The following is a 14,916-nucleotide window of genomic DNA, read 5'->3' as shown; positions in this document are numbered from 1 at the left end:
TGTATAAATGGTGAGCAACAGTGAAAAACAAGCGTATGCCTCAAAGCACAAAAATGATCAAAACTAGGACGATCTCTTGGTGAGCCCTAATTATTTTATTCAGCAGAATTACATGAGCCATTTTTGTGTATTGTGTACTCCGTGGAGTAGTTGTGGTGGCAAGTATTTAAAAACCATGCATGTGGAGAATGAGAGGAAAAGCTGTGATACGGTGTAAGGACTCAATTCGGGCCCACCCAAAGCTGCCCAGGTGATGTGATGCCCAGAGGCAGGCTGGAGAGACACAAGCTCTGCTGGGACAACTCTGTGCCAGCCAGCCCTGCGCACCACAGCCAGCCCTGCGCACCACAGCCAACCCTGTGCACCACAGCCAGCCCTGTGCACCACAGCCAGCCCTGTGCACCATGACAGCCCTGCGCACCACAGACAGCCCTGCGCACCACAGACAGCCCTGCGCACCATGACAGCCCTGCGCAACACAGCCAGCCCTGCGCACCACAGCCAGCCCTGTGCACCATGGCAGCGCTGCACGCCACAGCTGGCTGCTCCACGCTCTATGTTGAAAATATGTTAGAATACAAGGTTACCGAGGAACAAAGCTAAGAATAGTGTCAGTCAAGCAATGCTGATACTCCAGCGTTTGATCTTATGACCGGTCTCTGGGTAACAGTTTATACATGTACTAACATTTAAAGACTCACTGTACGGTTGGCAAGATGTCTCAGTGGGTAAGGCACATGGCTCAAGCTTAAAGACCTGAGTTCAATACCCGGGACACCCTACATGGTGGAAGGGGAATCGGTGACTCGCAGCTGGCCTCAGACCTTCATGGGCACTCTCCCGCAGATGTCACAACACACACGTGTGAAAATAGTTTCAGTTGTAGCTAGAAAACACTGCAGACATATTCTTGCAGAGTCACATAATGCACACCCCCTGTAACATGGCGTGGGGCACTTACATTCTTTCATTATACACGGAAAGATGGAAGGGCATGTGCTTTAGTGGACCTTTTTGCCTGTTTGTATTAAACTTTACCTGCAAAAACATTTCTTTCAAATCTCTGTGTGTGGAGGGGTAGGAGAGCACATGCACAAACACATGTGTGTGAAGGAAAGGAAATTCAGTGAGGAACGTGCAAAAACTGTATTTTATATCATTCTAATATAAAAATTATATTCAGTATTATATGTTTATCACGACTCTACTTAAATATTTTTGTGAACTCCTAAAAATATTCATTGCCCTTATGTAGGCAGCATACCAAATACCAACCTGGGCCTGGTGTCGGCCGGCTCTGTTGAGAGGTATCAAGTCTGCAAACAGTATCACAGGAAGAGCAGACTTATTCTATGTTTCTCCTGTGAGTCAGCATCTCCCTATGTACCCAAGGCTAGCCCAGAACATAAGATTCTCCCCCTACAACCTCTAGAGTATTGGGACATAACATATGACTCTTTGTTTCATTATTGAGAATTAAGACAATACATAATATTGTCACCTTTATATTCAATATGGGTTATTTGTGTCTTCTTTGTACTTTTTATCTTACTGACCCATGGCTCCTTCAGAACGCTGTGAGATTTTTTTTTTTTTACTTATTCCTTTGTGTCATTAGTTTCATTTTCTTCTCTACTTTATTTGGGTTAATTTTTTTTCTCCCCGGTTGTGTGTGTGCGTGTGTGTGTGTGTGTGTGTGTGTGTGTGTGTGTGTGTGTACACAGTAGCACTATGGCTCATTAACCCACAGCTTGCCTATGCCATTTTTAACTCTACAGATTTTTCTTTTCTGTATGTAATGTTTTTGAAACACGTTGGCAGCTTTGAAAAGTCGCTTTCCAGTATCATCCAACTCCAAGTATTTTAACATTTCTAGCTCAATTCCTTTTGTTAGATCAGGTTGCACTTGCTTTTAAGCTTTTATCCCCTAATTCCTGGCATTTTCAAATTAGATTTCTGGTTTTCATTAGAGAAGCAGAGTAGTCTGTGTGAAACTGATCGGTAAAAGCATTCTGAGACGGGCTTGGTTGCAGCTGTTAAAATTTCTTACAAATATTGTCTTGTGCTCAGAAGTTTCCATGCTCTGCAGCTGTGTGGCCAGGCGCTGATAACAGATCACTCCGGGAGACAGAGAGTAGGATTTAAGTGTGTGGCTCCTGGTGAGTCAAACTTGCTCCAGGATGTGGCCCTCACAAGGAGTACCTGCAAAGCACAAACTGTAACCCATTTGTAAACAAGAACAGGGCAAAATGTTGGTGATTTGGGGAGGAGTAATGGGAAAAATTATGGATATATTATATTATTATTAAAGAATGTATGTTATCTCATAAATCATGGTGATTTGTTATATTCAAAATCATCAAATCATCTCTTTCTCTAATGATTTTTAAATCCTGTCCTATCACATACTAAGAGATATGTTTAAATTTTTCTGTTTAAATATTATTTTTTGTCATCTTATAATGACGAAGCTCTGCTACTGAGGAATTAAAATTCAGATTTACTATATTCTCTTAATAAAGATAACTCATTACAAGTGAAGGATTTCTGTCTTCATCAGCTAATACACCTTATGTTATAAATTCTATTGTATATGATCAATGCAACACAATCCAGTTTTCTGTGGCTGAGCATTTTCTGGCTGTGTTAGCCAACACTGCGGTCAGGGAAGCTCCACATTCAAACCCGCTGTGGGGTTAAGTTTACTGAGGTAACTGTTTAAGAGAGGACAGTCAGGACAGAGAGCCTCACCTTGGTGAGGAATCTTTTTTTTTTTTAACTGTTTTAAACTTTATTTTTTTTTAATTTTTATTTTTTTTTTATAAGTTACATTTTATTAACTCTGTATCCCAGCCGTGCCTGGATCCCTCATTCCCTCCCAGTCCCTCCCTCCCTCCCTCATCTCCACCGTGCCCCTTTCCAAGTCCACTGATGGGGGGGACCTCCTTCCCATTCATCTGATCCTGTTTTATCAGGTATCTTCAGGACTGGCTGCAAAGCCCTCCTCTGTTGGTGAGGAATCTAAGGGCAGCTGAAGACCTCAGGGGCCGATTTAACGGGTCACAGAGGCAGAGAATCCTCTGACAGGAGAGGAGCGTTCTGTCCTCGCGCTCCTCCAGCCCTCTGAGAGCTGAGGAGTTCAGCAGTTAGCCCATCAGAAAGGGAAGGCTTCCAATGGCTGGGAAGGGCCAGCCTCAATGGCTGGGAAGGGCCAGCCTCATCTGTGACGCAGCCTTCTCTCTTTGCTGTGCCTGCCACCACTGCCTTTACTGAGTTCTACCCAGTATTCCACGGGAAAAAAGAGTCAAATTTCCTTTTCTTACCCAGTCAGTTTAAGCCCATGGTATGAGGGAGCCCACTGTTCACGTGTGCCTGTGAGTGTGACATGGGGGTTTCTGTCACCAGTGCTGTGCCTGCTCACGTGCACGACTCTGCTGAGATACCCGGGTCTCTGCCACCCAGCGCTGTGATCTTCACTGTTCACATGTATACTTTAATATGACATCTGGATTTCTGTTTCTTTATCCTCTTTTGTAAGAATTTCTACATTTCTTTTTCCTTACCACTCTTGATTTTTCTCTATTAGTGTGGAATTAGCCTTAAATGATGAATTTTATCAGTTAAGTAGTGAGATAGTATATCTTAAATGTAAACTTAAACACTACTACAAATGGATTTCTATATTTAAATCTAAAATTTAAATTTAAAAATGTATTTCATTTAAAGTTTTCTTTGAGGTCAAGCCATCACACAAATTACTTTAGACTAATCTCTCCTGATCTGTAGATAGTTTTTATCCAATACATTAGCTATAACATTTCACATGTTTATAAAATTATACACTTAAATAAATTTTCATTTACATATATTAAAGGAGACTTTTAATATTCATTTCCCATTTATGAATTTTAACATATATTATTTAACATATTATATTTTCTTTTTGGTTTTTGAAACAGAGGTTTCTCTGTGTAGCCCTGGCTGTCCTGGAAATCCCCCTGTAGACCAGGCTGGCCTCAAATTCAGAGACCCACCTGCCTCCGCCTCCTAAGTGCTAGGATTAGAGATGTGCACCAACGCTACTTGGCTCATAGTTTATTAATTTTAGCTCACAAGTAGTTTTTACCCATGTATAGTTTCAACATGTGGAAGAGATTTCTCATCTCAAAATACTCCCATGCACAGATCCTTTGCAGTGACGATCTCCTCTGGTTCTGCCAGAAAATACCGATCTTTCTCCATCCTGTCACTATTACTTCATAGAATGCCATATAAGTTTGGTTACAGTAACTGTTTTGTACCCAGAACCCTTCCACCGCCCAATTGTGTTTTTTCTTGTGGAAGCATTCTAGTGTTTATCCACTCCTTTTTTTCTCTGTGGCTTTTTAATGATTTCAGAGAAATGACATCATGGCTACACATGCTTAGCGCAGTAGCAGTGACAGGAAGTTAACCGTGACTTCTGAGCAGCCCTCAGCCCATGTTCCACACCCGGCTGCTCAACACAGATACTAAGAACACATTAAAATTTACATGATTTCATTCAATTTTTTTCCTGGCATTTTATTATTTTACGTTTCTGGAATTTCCTTGTAAGTGTTCCCTGCACTCATATTTATTTTATTTTCAATTTTACTGGTTCCACCCAGTCAGATCTCAAAACTACAGAGGTACTTTCCCCATTTTAACTTCAGACATGTTCAAACACTCTTTAGATCTGTCAGGAAAACTGGACCTCAACAACAGCAGAAATAGCAAAAAGCCTACACACACATGGAACCTGAACAACTCTCTACTCAATGACAGCGGGGTTAGGGAAGAAATAAAAAAAATTAAAGACTTCCTAGACGTCAATGAAAATGACGGCACAACATACCCAAACTCATAGAAGACCCAGAAATAAACACACATTTATAGACACCTGATTTTTGACAAAGGAGTCAACACCATACAATGGAAAAAAGATAGCATCTTCAACAAACGGTGCTGGTCTAACTGGATGTCTACATGTAGGAAAATGCAAATAGACCTGTTTTTATTACCCTGCACAAAATTAAGGTCCAAGTGGATCAAAGACCTCAACATAAAACTATGCCACCATTTTTAAGGTTTGTCTGGATGAGCGTCCCCAGAGGCCCATGCTTTGTTAAAGTCTTGGCTCTTGTGTAGGTCTACAGGGAGGCAGGGGGACCTTTGAGAGATGAGTATCACTAGAGGCCTCTTGGGTCCCACGGGAAAGGCCCCAAGGTCTCTGCAGGGGTCTCTCACTCTCCCTGCTCACCCATCCTGTGGTGCGCAGTCTCCCCAGTCCACCACGATGGTCTGTGCTCACCAAGGACCATGGAGCCACTTGATCTTGAACTAAAGCTGCCATAACAGGGAACTGGGGGAAAACAACCTCTTTTCTCACAGAAAGCTGATTTCTTGGGCATTTCATTAACTCCACAAAGACTATTTTAACACAGACGCTGTTTTACTTCTCATTGTCCTTTGAAATTACTATGAACTCCTTAAATTTAACTCTTTAATGAGCTAAGAAATATTTAAATATATGCAGTAGTTTGACACATGTAGGAAGCTTGCACTAGGTAGTTTATACTGCTAATAAAGTCTGTACACTAGTAACAATGGCTTAACATTACATTATATTGAATTTACTGTGAAACCGTTAGTAAATTTAACACACTAAGCTTCAATGCCTGTATGCATTCGGCAACAACTGACAGCAGTTAGCGCAAGGTGCCATGTGCCTTCGCTATGGAAAAAGGCTTCTCAACATCAACTCAAAAGGACGTTTTAAATGTAATACTTCTTATATAAGCACATTAATCTTTTTAATGAAATATAAACTCCTCAAAGGCAAGGGCTCCTTCAATAAGAATTATACACTCCTGAAAAGTTACACAAATAGAAAATCTATGTATAGCGTCCTGTGTGTCTGCCTAGCTTAAAATGTTGTGCGCTGACATTTCAGAGGAGTGATATGTGAAACAGAATCTAAAGTACCTGAAATATGTAAAACAATATATTATCTCCCAATGAACTATATAGCTTTATTTCTCTCAAATACTTACAATTAAGAATTCTCATACTAGAAATAAAGCCATTCTCTATGGACCTCCATTACCTTAGTGAAGAATCAGTGACACAGATGACCAGGCTCTCCTGCAGGTGCAAACATTCACCCGATCTGACCCACTTTGTCACGTTCTAGTTTCTCCTGTTGTATTAAGAGGCACATGTATAGAAATACTTCAAAATAATTGTGTACACTGTAGAGAATTGACATTTTGAAACCATAAATGTGTCTACTGGATAATCTACATGTAAAGTTTGAAGTTAATATTTGTTTTCCTCCCATTATCTATCTATCTATCTATCTATCTATCTATCTATCTATCTATCTATCTGTCTGTCTGTCTGTCTGTCTGTCTGTCTGTCTGTCTGTCTGTCTATCTATCTATCTATCTACCTATCTATTCATGTCACTATAAAAGTCTTCTTTTTTAAAAAAGATTTATTATTTATTTATACAGTATTTTGCATTAACTCTGGCATGAAGTGTTTAGGGAACACTGCTCCTTAGCTCACACTGTCCTCAGACCTTCCACGGTGCCCGGGTTGTTTTCTTTGTTAGGAACTGTGCCCCACAGGTAAGGTGGTTATGCTACGTTCCCTGGTTCCCAAATGAGAAGACAAATACAAAGATGTTAATCAAATACTATGGTTGGCTTCTTGGTGCAGACAAACTGGTACCAGGCTATTCTTACTCCCTCACCAGAAGAATAATCAATATGAAGTTATTTACCCAGAAAGATAAACTATAAATCACTACAAATCACATTTTATGGAGTTTTTGGGGGAGAACACGAATGCTCGCTGGCGCGGCTGTGGTTTGTCCTCATGGAAGCCGTGCAGGGAAGGTGAAGGTCTTGGTGGGCCGAGCTTCGGGAGCATGACGGCAAGCCATGCGTCAGTTACGTCTGTGTGTGTTAATGTCTGGTCCGTTTGGACATGCTGCTGCTTTGGAAGGCCACACAGGGCAGAACGAGGCAGGAGGGATCTTATTTTCCGTTACACAACCTCTGCTTCTATTCTGCTTTCTCCACGTTGAGCCCTGTCCTCTGTGTCCATTGCTTAAGCTCTGTTAACCTCACTTCTTGAACGAAGGTGATAATTTTATTCCCTTCAGCATCTGTAAAGAAAAACTGAAGCAGTCCATTTTTAACAGCTTTCACCACAGACCCCGGTATAATAAAAGGTACGCCGTTCTGCTTCCATTGTTAATAATTTCATGAGAGCTGCGTAGACCCCTCTCCTCTCACGGAACGGTGCAAAAGCGAGCTCCCACAGGAAGCACAGAGGCGGACAGGTCTCCAAAGATGTGCCACCCTCTTCCTGCCCACACCAGAGCCTGGACAGACACCACGGACTCCCAACATCACACTGGCACAACCACGAGAGTACTTCTTTCTGTCTTGAACAGATGGCTGTGTCAAGTTTTCAGTTTTACCCTTGCGTTTGCCACACTGCACATTGTTCATTTCTGCCTTTCAGGAAACTGATCCAAAAACTGAACTAAAGAAAGTAGGCTTCACCAGAGACAGGGTCACTAGAAGGCGTGGCGTCTAATTCTGAACAAAGAAAATACCGCGCTGCTCTACCATGTGACTTCTGGCATGACTTTCCTGATTAATGAAGTAAGTCACAAACTTGACATTGTACTCAGCCATCTTTTAGACACTGCGTTAAACACTATAGTTTATAGTCCACTGCTTCTCAGCTCAGAACTTAGTCGAGGACTTTGTACATAGAGCTTCCTGCAGGTCCAGAAACAGCATCTCTCTGTGGAAGCCAGCGAGGCCCTTTTCTACCTGGTGCCCACTGAGCGGACCACGCTCCAGGCATACCAGGCCAGCCAGGTGCAGTGGGGTTCCTGGATGCGGGAGCTCGGCCCTGTGCCATGACCAGCCTGCTTTCACTACACTGACACCTCCGTCGTTACTAAATTCATGTGTCATTTTAAAACCAGAATCATTATCATATTATTAGTGTTGCTATCTTAAAAAAATGGTAAACATTTCAACTTAATTTATGTATTTAAAGATTAGTTAATATAATATATTCACATTATCAAAAAGAATTGGGAACAATTTTTAAAATAATCCCTAGTAACTACCAGTAAAAGTTTAATTTTTTCCAATTCTGGCTATTCATTTCATAAACTACCAAATTCACTAACTCTAAAAAATAAAAATAAAAATAAGCAGAAAGACGCACATTGTATATACTCACTCATATAGACTTATAGGATAAACCTACTAAAATCTGTACACCTAAAGAAACTAATCAAGAGGGAGGACTCTTGCTAAAATGCTCAATTCCTACCCAGAAAGGCAAAGAGGCTGGACATCAGAAGAAGGAGAAATAGGGGACAAGTCAGGAGCCTGACACAGAGGACCTCTGAAAGGCTCTGCCCTGCAGATGCTGATGCAGATGCTGAGACTTATGGCAACCTTTGGGCAGAGTGCAGGGAATCTTAGGAAAGAAGTGGGAAACAGTAAGATCTGGAGAGGACAGGATCTCCACAAGGAGAGCAACAGAACCAAAAAATCTGAGCACAGGAGTCTTTTCTGAGACTGATACTCCAACCAAGGACCATGCATGGAGATAACCCAAGACCCCTGCACAGATGTAGTCCATGGCAGTTCAGTATCTGAGTGGGTTCCATTGTAATAGGAACAGGGACTGTCTCTGACATGAACTGATTGGCCTGCTCTTTAATTACCTCCCCCTGAGGGGGGAGCAGCATTACTAGGACACAGAAGAAGACAATGCAGCCACTCCTGATGAGACCTAATTGACTAGGATCAGAAGGAAGGAAAAGAAGACCTCCCCCTCAGTGGACTTGGGGAGGGGCATACATGCAGAGGGTGGAGGAAGGGAGGGATTGGGATGGGAGGAGGGAGGGAACCACAGGGGGGATACAAAGTGAATAAAGTGTAATTAATAAAGAATAAAAAAAAACATTAGAAACTGAAAACCTAGAACAAAACAAAAAAATCACTATTATGTAGTTTAACTTTGGTTTGGAAACTTTACTTGAATTTAAACTTAATTAGAACTATAACAGCAAAAGAATTTAATATTTCCAATAAATTATTGACAGGAATATTTCCTCATGGCAAATATATTTACTTATCCAACTTTATTCAACAATAAAAATTAGCTATGTTCACACATTGCAATTAGAAATGCTGGAAATGTGAATGGAAGCTTTTAGCGATTTATGAAGATTTACTGGACATACTTAGGGCTCTGTACTATGTGCTGTTCTGGTTTGCATTTGAGTTGCTGTGATAAAATAGCTTGACCACAGAAGCTTAGAGGAGAAGAGAGGTTTCCAGGTCACAGCCATCACTGAGGGAAGTTGGGGCAGGAAGCAGTGCTGGAACCATGGAGGAAGCCTGTTGGCTGGATTACAAGCTGGCTGTTCACCAGAATCGGAGCTTTAGCTATGATTCTTACACATAGGAAACGGTGCATTCCACAGTGGCCTGGCCCTCCTTCTGAAACCAGTGCAATCCCCCAGGAAATACCCAGGCAGCCTGATAAAAACAATTACTCAGTCAAGAAAAAGGTGGCCCCGAGAACAATGATCTGGTGCTTCTGAGCACTGGCTGCTGCTTGAGAGGATCCAGGTTTGGTTCCCAGCACCCATGTGGTGGCTCACAACCATCTGTATCTCAAACCCATGAAGTCCTGAACCCTCTCCTTGCTTCCAGAGGAACTAGCAGGCAAGAGGTACACACACATAATGCAGTCAAAACACACATACACATGAAAGCTTTAAAAAATAATAAATTTTTTAAGAACCTAAATGGTGATTCTAGGCTGTACCAAGTTGATAATTATGCTAACTAGTACATATGGTTATTACACTCTCTTGTCAAAAAGTATTGAAGAAAGTATTTAATATGCAAAATTCCTCTCATTTGGCCTGTGGAGGCTTTTCAAATTGAGATTCTAAAGCAACACTTCATAATTCAGTATTATTGTTTTCAAATTAACTCTTATGCTACTAGTAGAGAATTTCTGAACATAAGGGTTCAGATTAATGAACTGTATTCCTGGGGACTCATTATAGAAAGATCGCTTCAAATAACAGAAGTTAATTGCTGTACACAGCAAAGCTAACAATACAGAATTTAAGAGTGCTTGGAAAATAATTTGGACAGTGCAGATTGCATCACAAATTATCAAGTCCTTTAAAAGTCTGACACTGCTACAGGAATGATAAATGCCCCGATGCCATTTGCTCTGTGACTGTGCAAAGGTTTTGTTAAGCCTTTAGCACATACAGTTTCGTGTCCAGCCAACAAAAGAAAACCATCCCATGTAAACATTTACATGCGTGCACTATTCAGGAAAAGAAGGACAACCAGTTTAAGTAAAAAACATGTGGACAGTGGAAGCGTTTATCTTCGTGAATCTTTCTAGTGGCAGGAGATGAAGATCTGCAGCTGTGGATGAAGAGCAGGGCAGACAATGACCTGTGATGAGCTGACGACCCGCAGGGCTCTAGAGTGGCTGGCTGATACAGGGAGAATGGCTCAACCTCACTAATGCCATCTCGGTTGTTTCAACAGCACATTTTCATAGTCACAACATTCATACGCAGTCATTGGGATTCGGCAAATGTGAAACAGAATAAATGAAGAACTGGCATTAGAGTTTTTGGAAGTGGCATTTGCCTCACTCAGGATAATCTTTTCTAAGCAGAAAAACACATATGATATATACTCATTTATAAGTGGATATTAGCCATGTAATATAGGATAAAAACACTAAAAAACTATAGTCCTAAAAAAGCTAAACAACAAGGAGGACCCTAGGGAAGATGCCTAACCCTCATTCAGAAGGGCAAACAGGACAGACATTGGAAGTAAGAGAAGACAAGGAACAGGACAGGAGCCTTCCACAGAGGACCTCAAGATTCTACCCACCAGGGTATCAAAGGAGATGCTGAGGCTCATAGCCAACTTTGGGTAGAGTGCCAGAATCCTTATGGAAGAAGAAGGAGATAGAAAGACCTGGAGGGGACAGGAGCTCCACAAGGAGACCAACAGAGCCAAAATACCTGGGCCCAAGGAACCTGCAGAGACAGATACTCTAATTAAGGACCATGCATGGAGAGGGCCTAGACCCCTTGTTCAGACAGAGGAAGCCCATTGGCTGCTCAGTTTCCAAGTGGGTTCCCTAGTAAGGGGGGCAGGAGTTGTCTCTGGCATCAACTCAGTGGCTGGCTCTCTGATCACTTTCCCCTGGGGGTGCAGCCTTGCCAGGCCACAGAGGAAGATGATACAGCCAGTCCTGATGAAAGCTGATAGGCTAGGGTCAGACAGAAGGGGAGCAGGACCTCCCCTATCAGTGGACTAGGGAAAGGGCATAGGGGTAGAAGAGTGTGTTTGGATGGGACTGGGAGGAGACAAGGGAGGGGGCTACAGCCAGGATACAAAGTGAATAAATTGTAATAAATAAATATATAAATAAAATTAAATTTAAAAAAACAAAGTGACATTTAATCTGAAGCTGTGTGTAAGCTTAGTTGCAACTATTACCACATGCAATTTCTTCACTCATGAGGGTCCCTAAAGGATCTGCCACACAGAACAGGAATCAAATGGAAATAAACACCATGGTAAAAGCACCCTGTGAACTGTAAAACATCTTATGAACAAGAGAAGATTACAGGACAGTCAGCATAAATGACAAGTTTGGTTATTTTTACATATTCATAGTGTATAAACAAAGAACAATTAAAACAGATCACAAAAACCTAAAATTTTACCTTGTTATTTTACACAGTTATTAGGCTGTCTTGTTTATTGCCAACATGAACTAAAAATATAGTTTCCAGAATTACAATTAAAGATAACAAAGGCATCAATGTCATTCTTTCATATCGATACACATTTGACTAAAATCTTTTAAAGTATCCAATAAACAGGAGGGAAAAATGTATCGATTAATAAACAAATTCTGAAAAATACCAATTAATCTCATTATGTTGACCTTGAGTAAGGAGTCACTGGGAACTATTATCACAGCATTAATGCATTAGCAGGAAGACACTGTCCCTCGCATTGTATCACACGCCAGTGAGCTGTAACAAATGCTGACAGTTAAAGTGCAAACCCCTAAACATTATGACAGCGTCTCAGTGACAGCAAAAGAACAAAACTGACTACAATCATTGTTTCAGATTTACTAGGGCAGACACGGCTGGAAAATACAAAAATAAACTGATTTGAAGGATTTGGATAAACACCTTTAAAACTGGCATTGTACAAACAAGTATGCAGAATACAACATTTTAGTCATTTACCACTGCTAATTTATATTGAGGACTTAGGTATAATTCTATCATAGGAGCATCTATTACCAAGTACTGTTCAATAACCTTGCTTCATTACCAAGCAATTCATGACAAAGGTCTTTGGGAGAAGCAATAATATTTGCATAATAATTACAAGCACAGAACTCAAGCTGGAAATGCTATAACCATATTCTGTGAGTTTTCTCTCTTATAAATTAAATTTTCCAAAGAATCACTTCCAAACTCAGTGTTGGGTTTATGAAATTTATTACTTAAACATTCACTTTCAATGGAATATAACATTCTTTTCTATCTTTAAAATGAAAAGTAGATAAGAATACTTCTTAATTATTTTTGATTGAATAAACTGAGCAGGAAGGCACACATTTCCAGTGTAGCAATAAATTAAGTGTGCCTTTCCCATTAACACTCGTGGCAGCTGTGCGAGTCACTCTGAGTGCCATGCTGAAATGTTCATTCCTGGAGTCAAATATGCCCTCTACTCTGTGGAACTGCCATTTGAACTTTTGCCTCTCTATAAACACTTATGTGCAAATACTTAGATAAGCACAATACTGTCCATTTACAAATGTGACAATTCAAGCCATTGCGAATACATTTCAGTGTATTCCAGATAATATTAGGGGTGGATATTTTGTGTTTTACTGCACTGGAATATGAGGAACTCAGATAAAAGTAGTTTTACTTCCTTCTACTTATCCTTTTTTTTTCTGTCTAAATTAAATGCAATTATCTTGCTAATGAAGTAAAAATATTGTCATACAAATTTTATTTACAAAAATAATGTCATTCAAATTTTATTTACAGCAATTCAGTCATTAGACATTAAAACAACAAAAAGGTTGGACAAACTCAGCAAGAAATTAAAAGTTAATTATTTTAAAAACAGGATGCACTGACGTTCCATCTGTAGATGTCTATGTAGACAGTAGTGTCTCTTGACTTATTCTCTACCAAAAAAAAAAAACCCTGTTGGATTAAGACAAAAATAAATGAATGTAACCAATGTAATATACATTGTATATAAATAACGGTGTACAAATAAAATGTAATACAGGCTAAGCATAGCTCCAGTATCTTCCTGTTATTAGTTGCCAAGTTTAAATATTCCTAAAGAAACAAACTGATCACTGGGATATTACATTTTGTTTGTTAGTAAAGTAAAGCACTTCACTATCACCGAGCTGTGAGATATGAAAAGCAGCTCAGTGTTCAGGACCAGGCTGGATGTTCCGATGGGCACCGCTGTGGGAACACTGGCAGAGAGAAAGTCACAGCAGCTGGACAGACGGTGCAGGGGAAGAGCAGCGCTGCCCTGGCCGAGGACCCTCCATCAGTGCCCCTCACCCACAACAGCCCGTAACTCCAGGTCCACACCCTCTTCTGTCCTATACAGACTCCAGCACGAGTGTGGTGAACACTTGTGGAGGCTCACGCATCCACAAATAATATATACACACACATACACACATACAACATACATGCATACATGCATAAATAAACAAATAAATACATAAAACCAACAACAAAACCAGAAGGAAAATAACTTACTATGGATTGTGAAAGGGGAAGCATTGAGTCCCTGAACATGAAAACAAAACAAAACAAAAATCCCCCATAGAGTCAAAACAAGAACTCCAACAACACAGGAAATGATGACAAGAACTGACAAATGGGACTGTATGAACTTGAAATCCTCTGCACAGTGAAGGGAGTAATGGACAGAATGATCAGAACGACTACAGGATGAGAACAAATTCTGTGCCAGCTACACATCAGATGTGACAAGTGAGTAACATAACTAGAAAAACGTAAACACATAACTAAAAAAGGTAACAACAAAAATCACATCACCCAGCCAATAAATGGGCTAGCGAATAGAAGGTATCCAACGAATACAATCAATAAATACTTGAGTAAGTGTTTTACACCCTAGCCAACAGGGAAGGTCTAACTAAAATTCCTTTGGGATTCTATCTCAACCCAACACCAAGGAAACAAGATAACTAATGTGGGTGTGGGAAAGAGGAGTGCTGTTATCCACTGATGTTGGGAATATGACAATGTGGAGCCTCTTTGGAAACCAGTATGGAAGTTCCTCGTGCAATGAAAAGTAGAAATACTGAACTGCTCTACAGCCAGGACACTAATACCCAGAAACACTTGCACATTGCAATTATTGTTCCACTATCACAATAACCAGAATGTGGAGCTGTAACTAATGGTCACAGAAGAGGAGGTGTGTGCGGCTCGGGAGAAAGGATTGTGGAAGGGAAGCTGAATATGCAGGTGACACTGTGGAAGGGGAGGAGGGACTGTGTGGGGTCAGGAAGGGAGGCAGAGGGAGGCAGCCAGAGCAGAAAGGTGTGAAAATAGTACAGTGACAAATATGGATGAAAATCCAACAATCAAACCTAGTACTTTGTAAACTACACTAAAGAAAAAAATCTAAGAAAAAAATGGAAGTTACAAGCCAAAGTCATACCATGGGTAACATTCTACTGTAGACTGTGAAC

At 40.6% G+C, this 14,916-nt stretch overlaps 1 protein-coding gene across 6 annotated transcripts in view; it reads right to left on the bottom strand.

Annotated features, from left to right (window-relative positions):
• Positions 1–14,916, bottom strand: part of Atrnl1 (attractin like 1) — a 563,418-nt gene that overhangs the window by 289,239 nt on the left and 259,263 nt on the right. The window contains exon 27 of one of the 6 annotated variants that reach the window (XM_060391727.1): positions 1,339–2,202. The exons of the other annotated variants lie outside the window; for them this stretch is intronic. Coding sequence (XP_060247710.1) covers positions 2,116–2,202 — 87 coding nt within the window. The 3' untranslated portion in view covers positions 1,339–2,115. Of the gene's footprint in view, positions 1–1,338; positions 2,203–14,916 lie in introns of those variants that run through there. 6 annotated transcript variants of the gene reach the window in all.

This window comes from Meriones unguiculatus, chromosome 1 (assembly GCF_030254825.1).
Source record: "Meriones unguiculatus strain TT.TT164.6M chromosome 1, Bangor_MerUng_6.1, whole genome shotgun sequence".
NCBI classification, from domain to species: domain Eukaryota; kingdom Metazoa; phylum Chordata; class Mammalia; order Rodentia; family Muridae; genus Meriones; species Meriones unguiculatus.
Note: the sequence above shows the minus strand (reverse complement) of the source record. Positions and strands in the feature narration are given on the sequence as shown.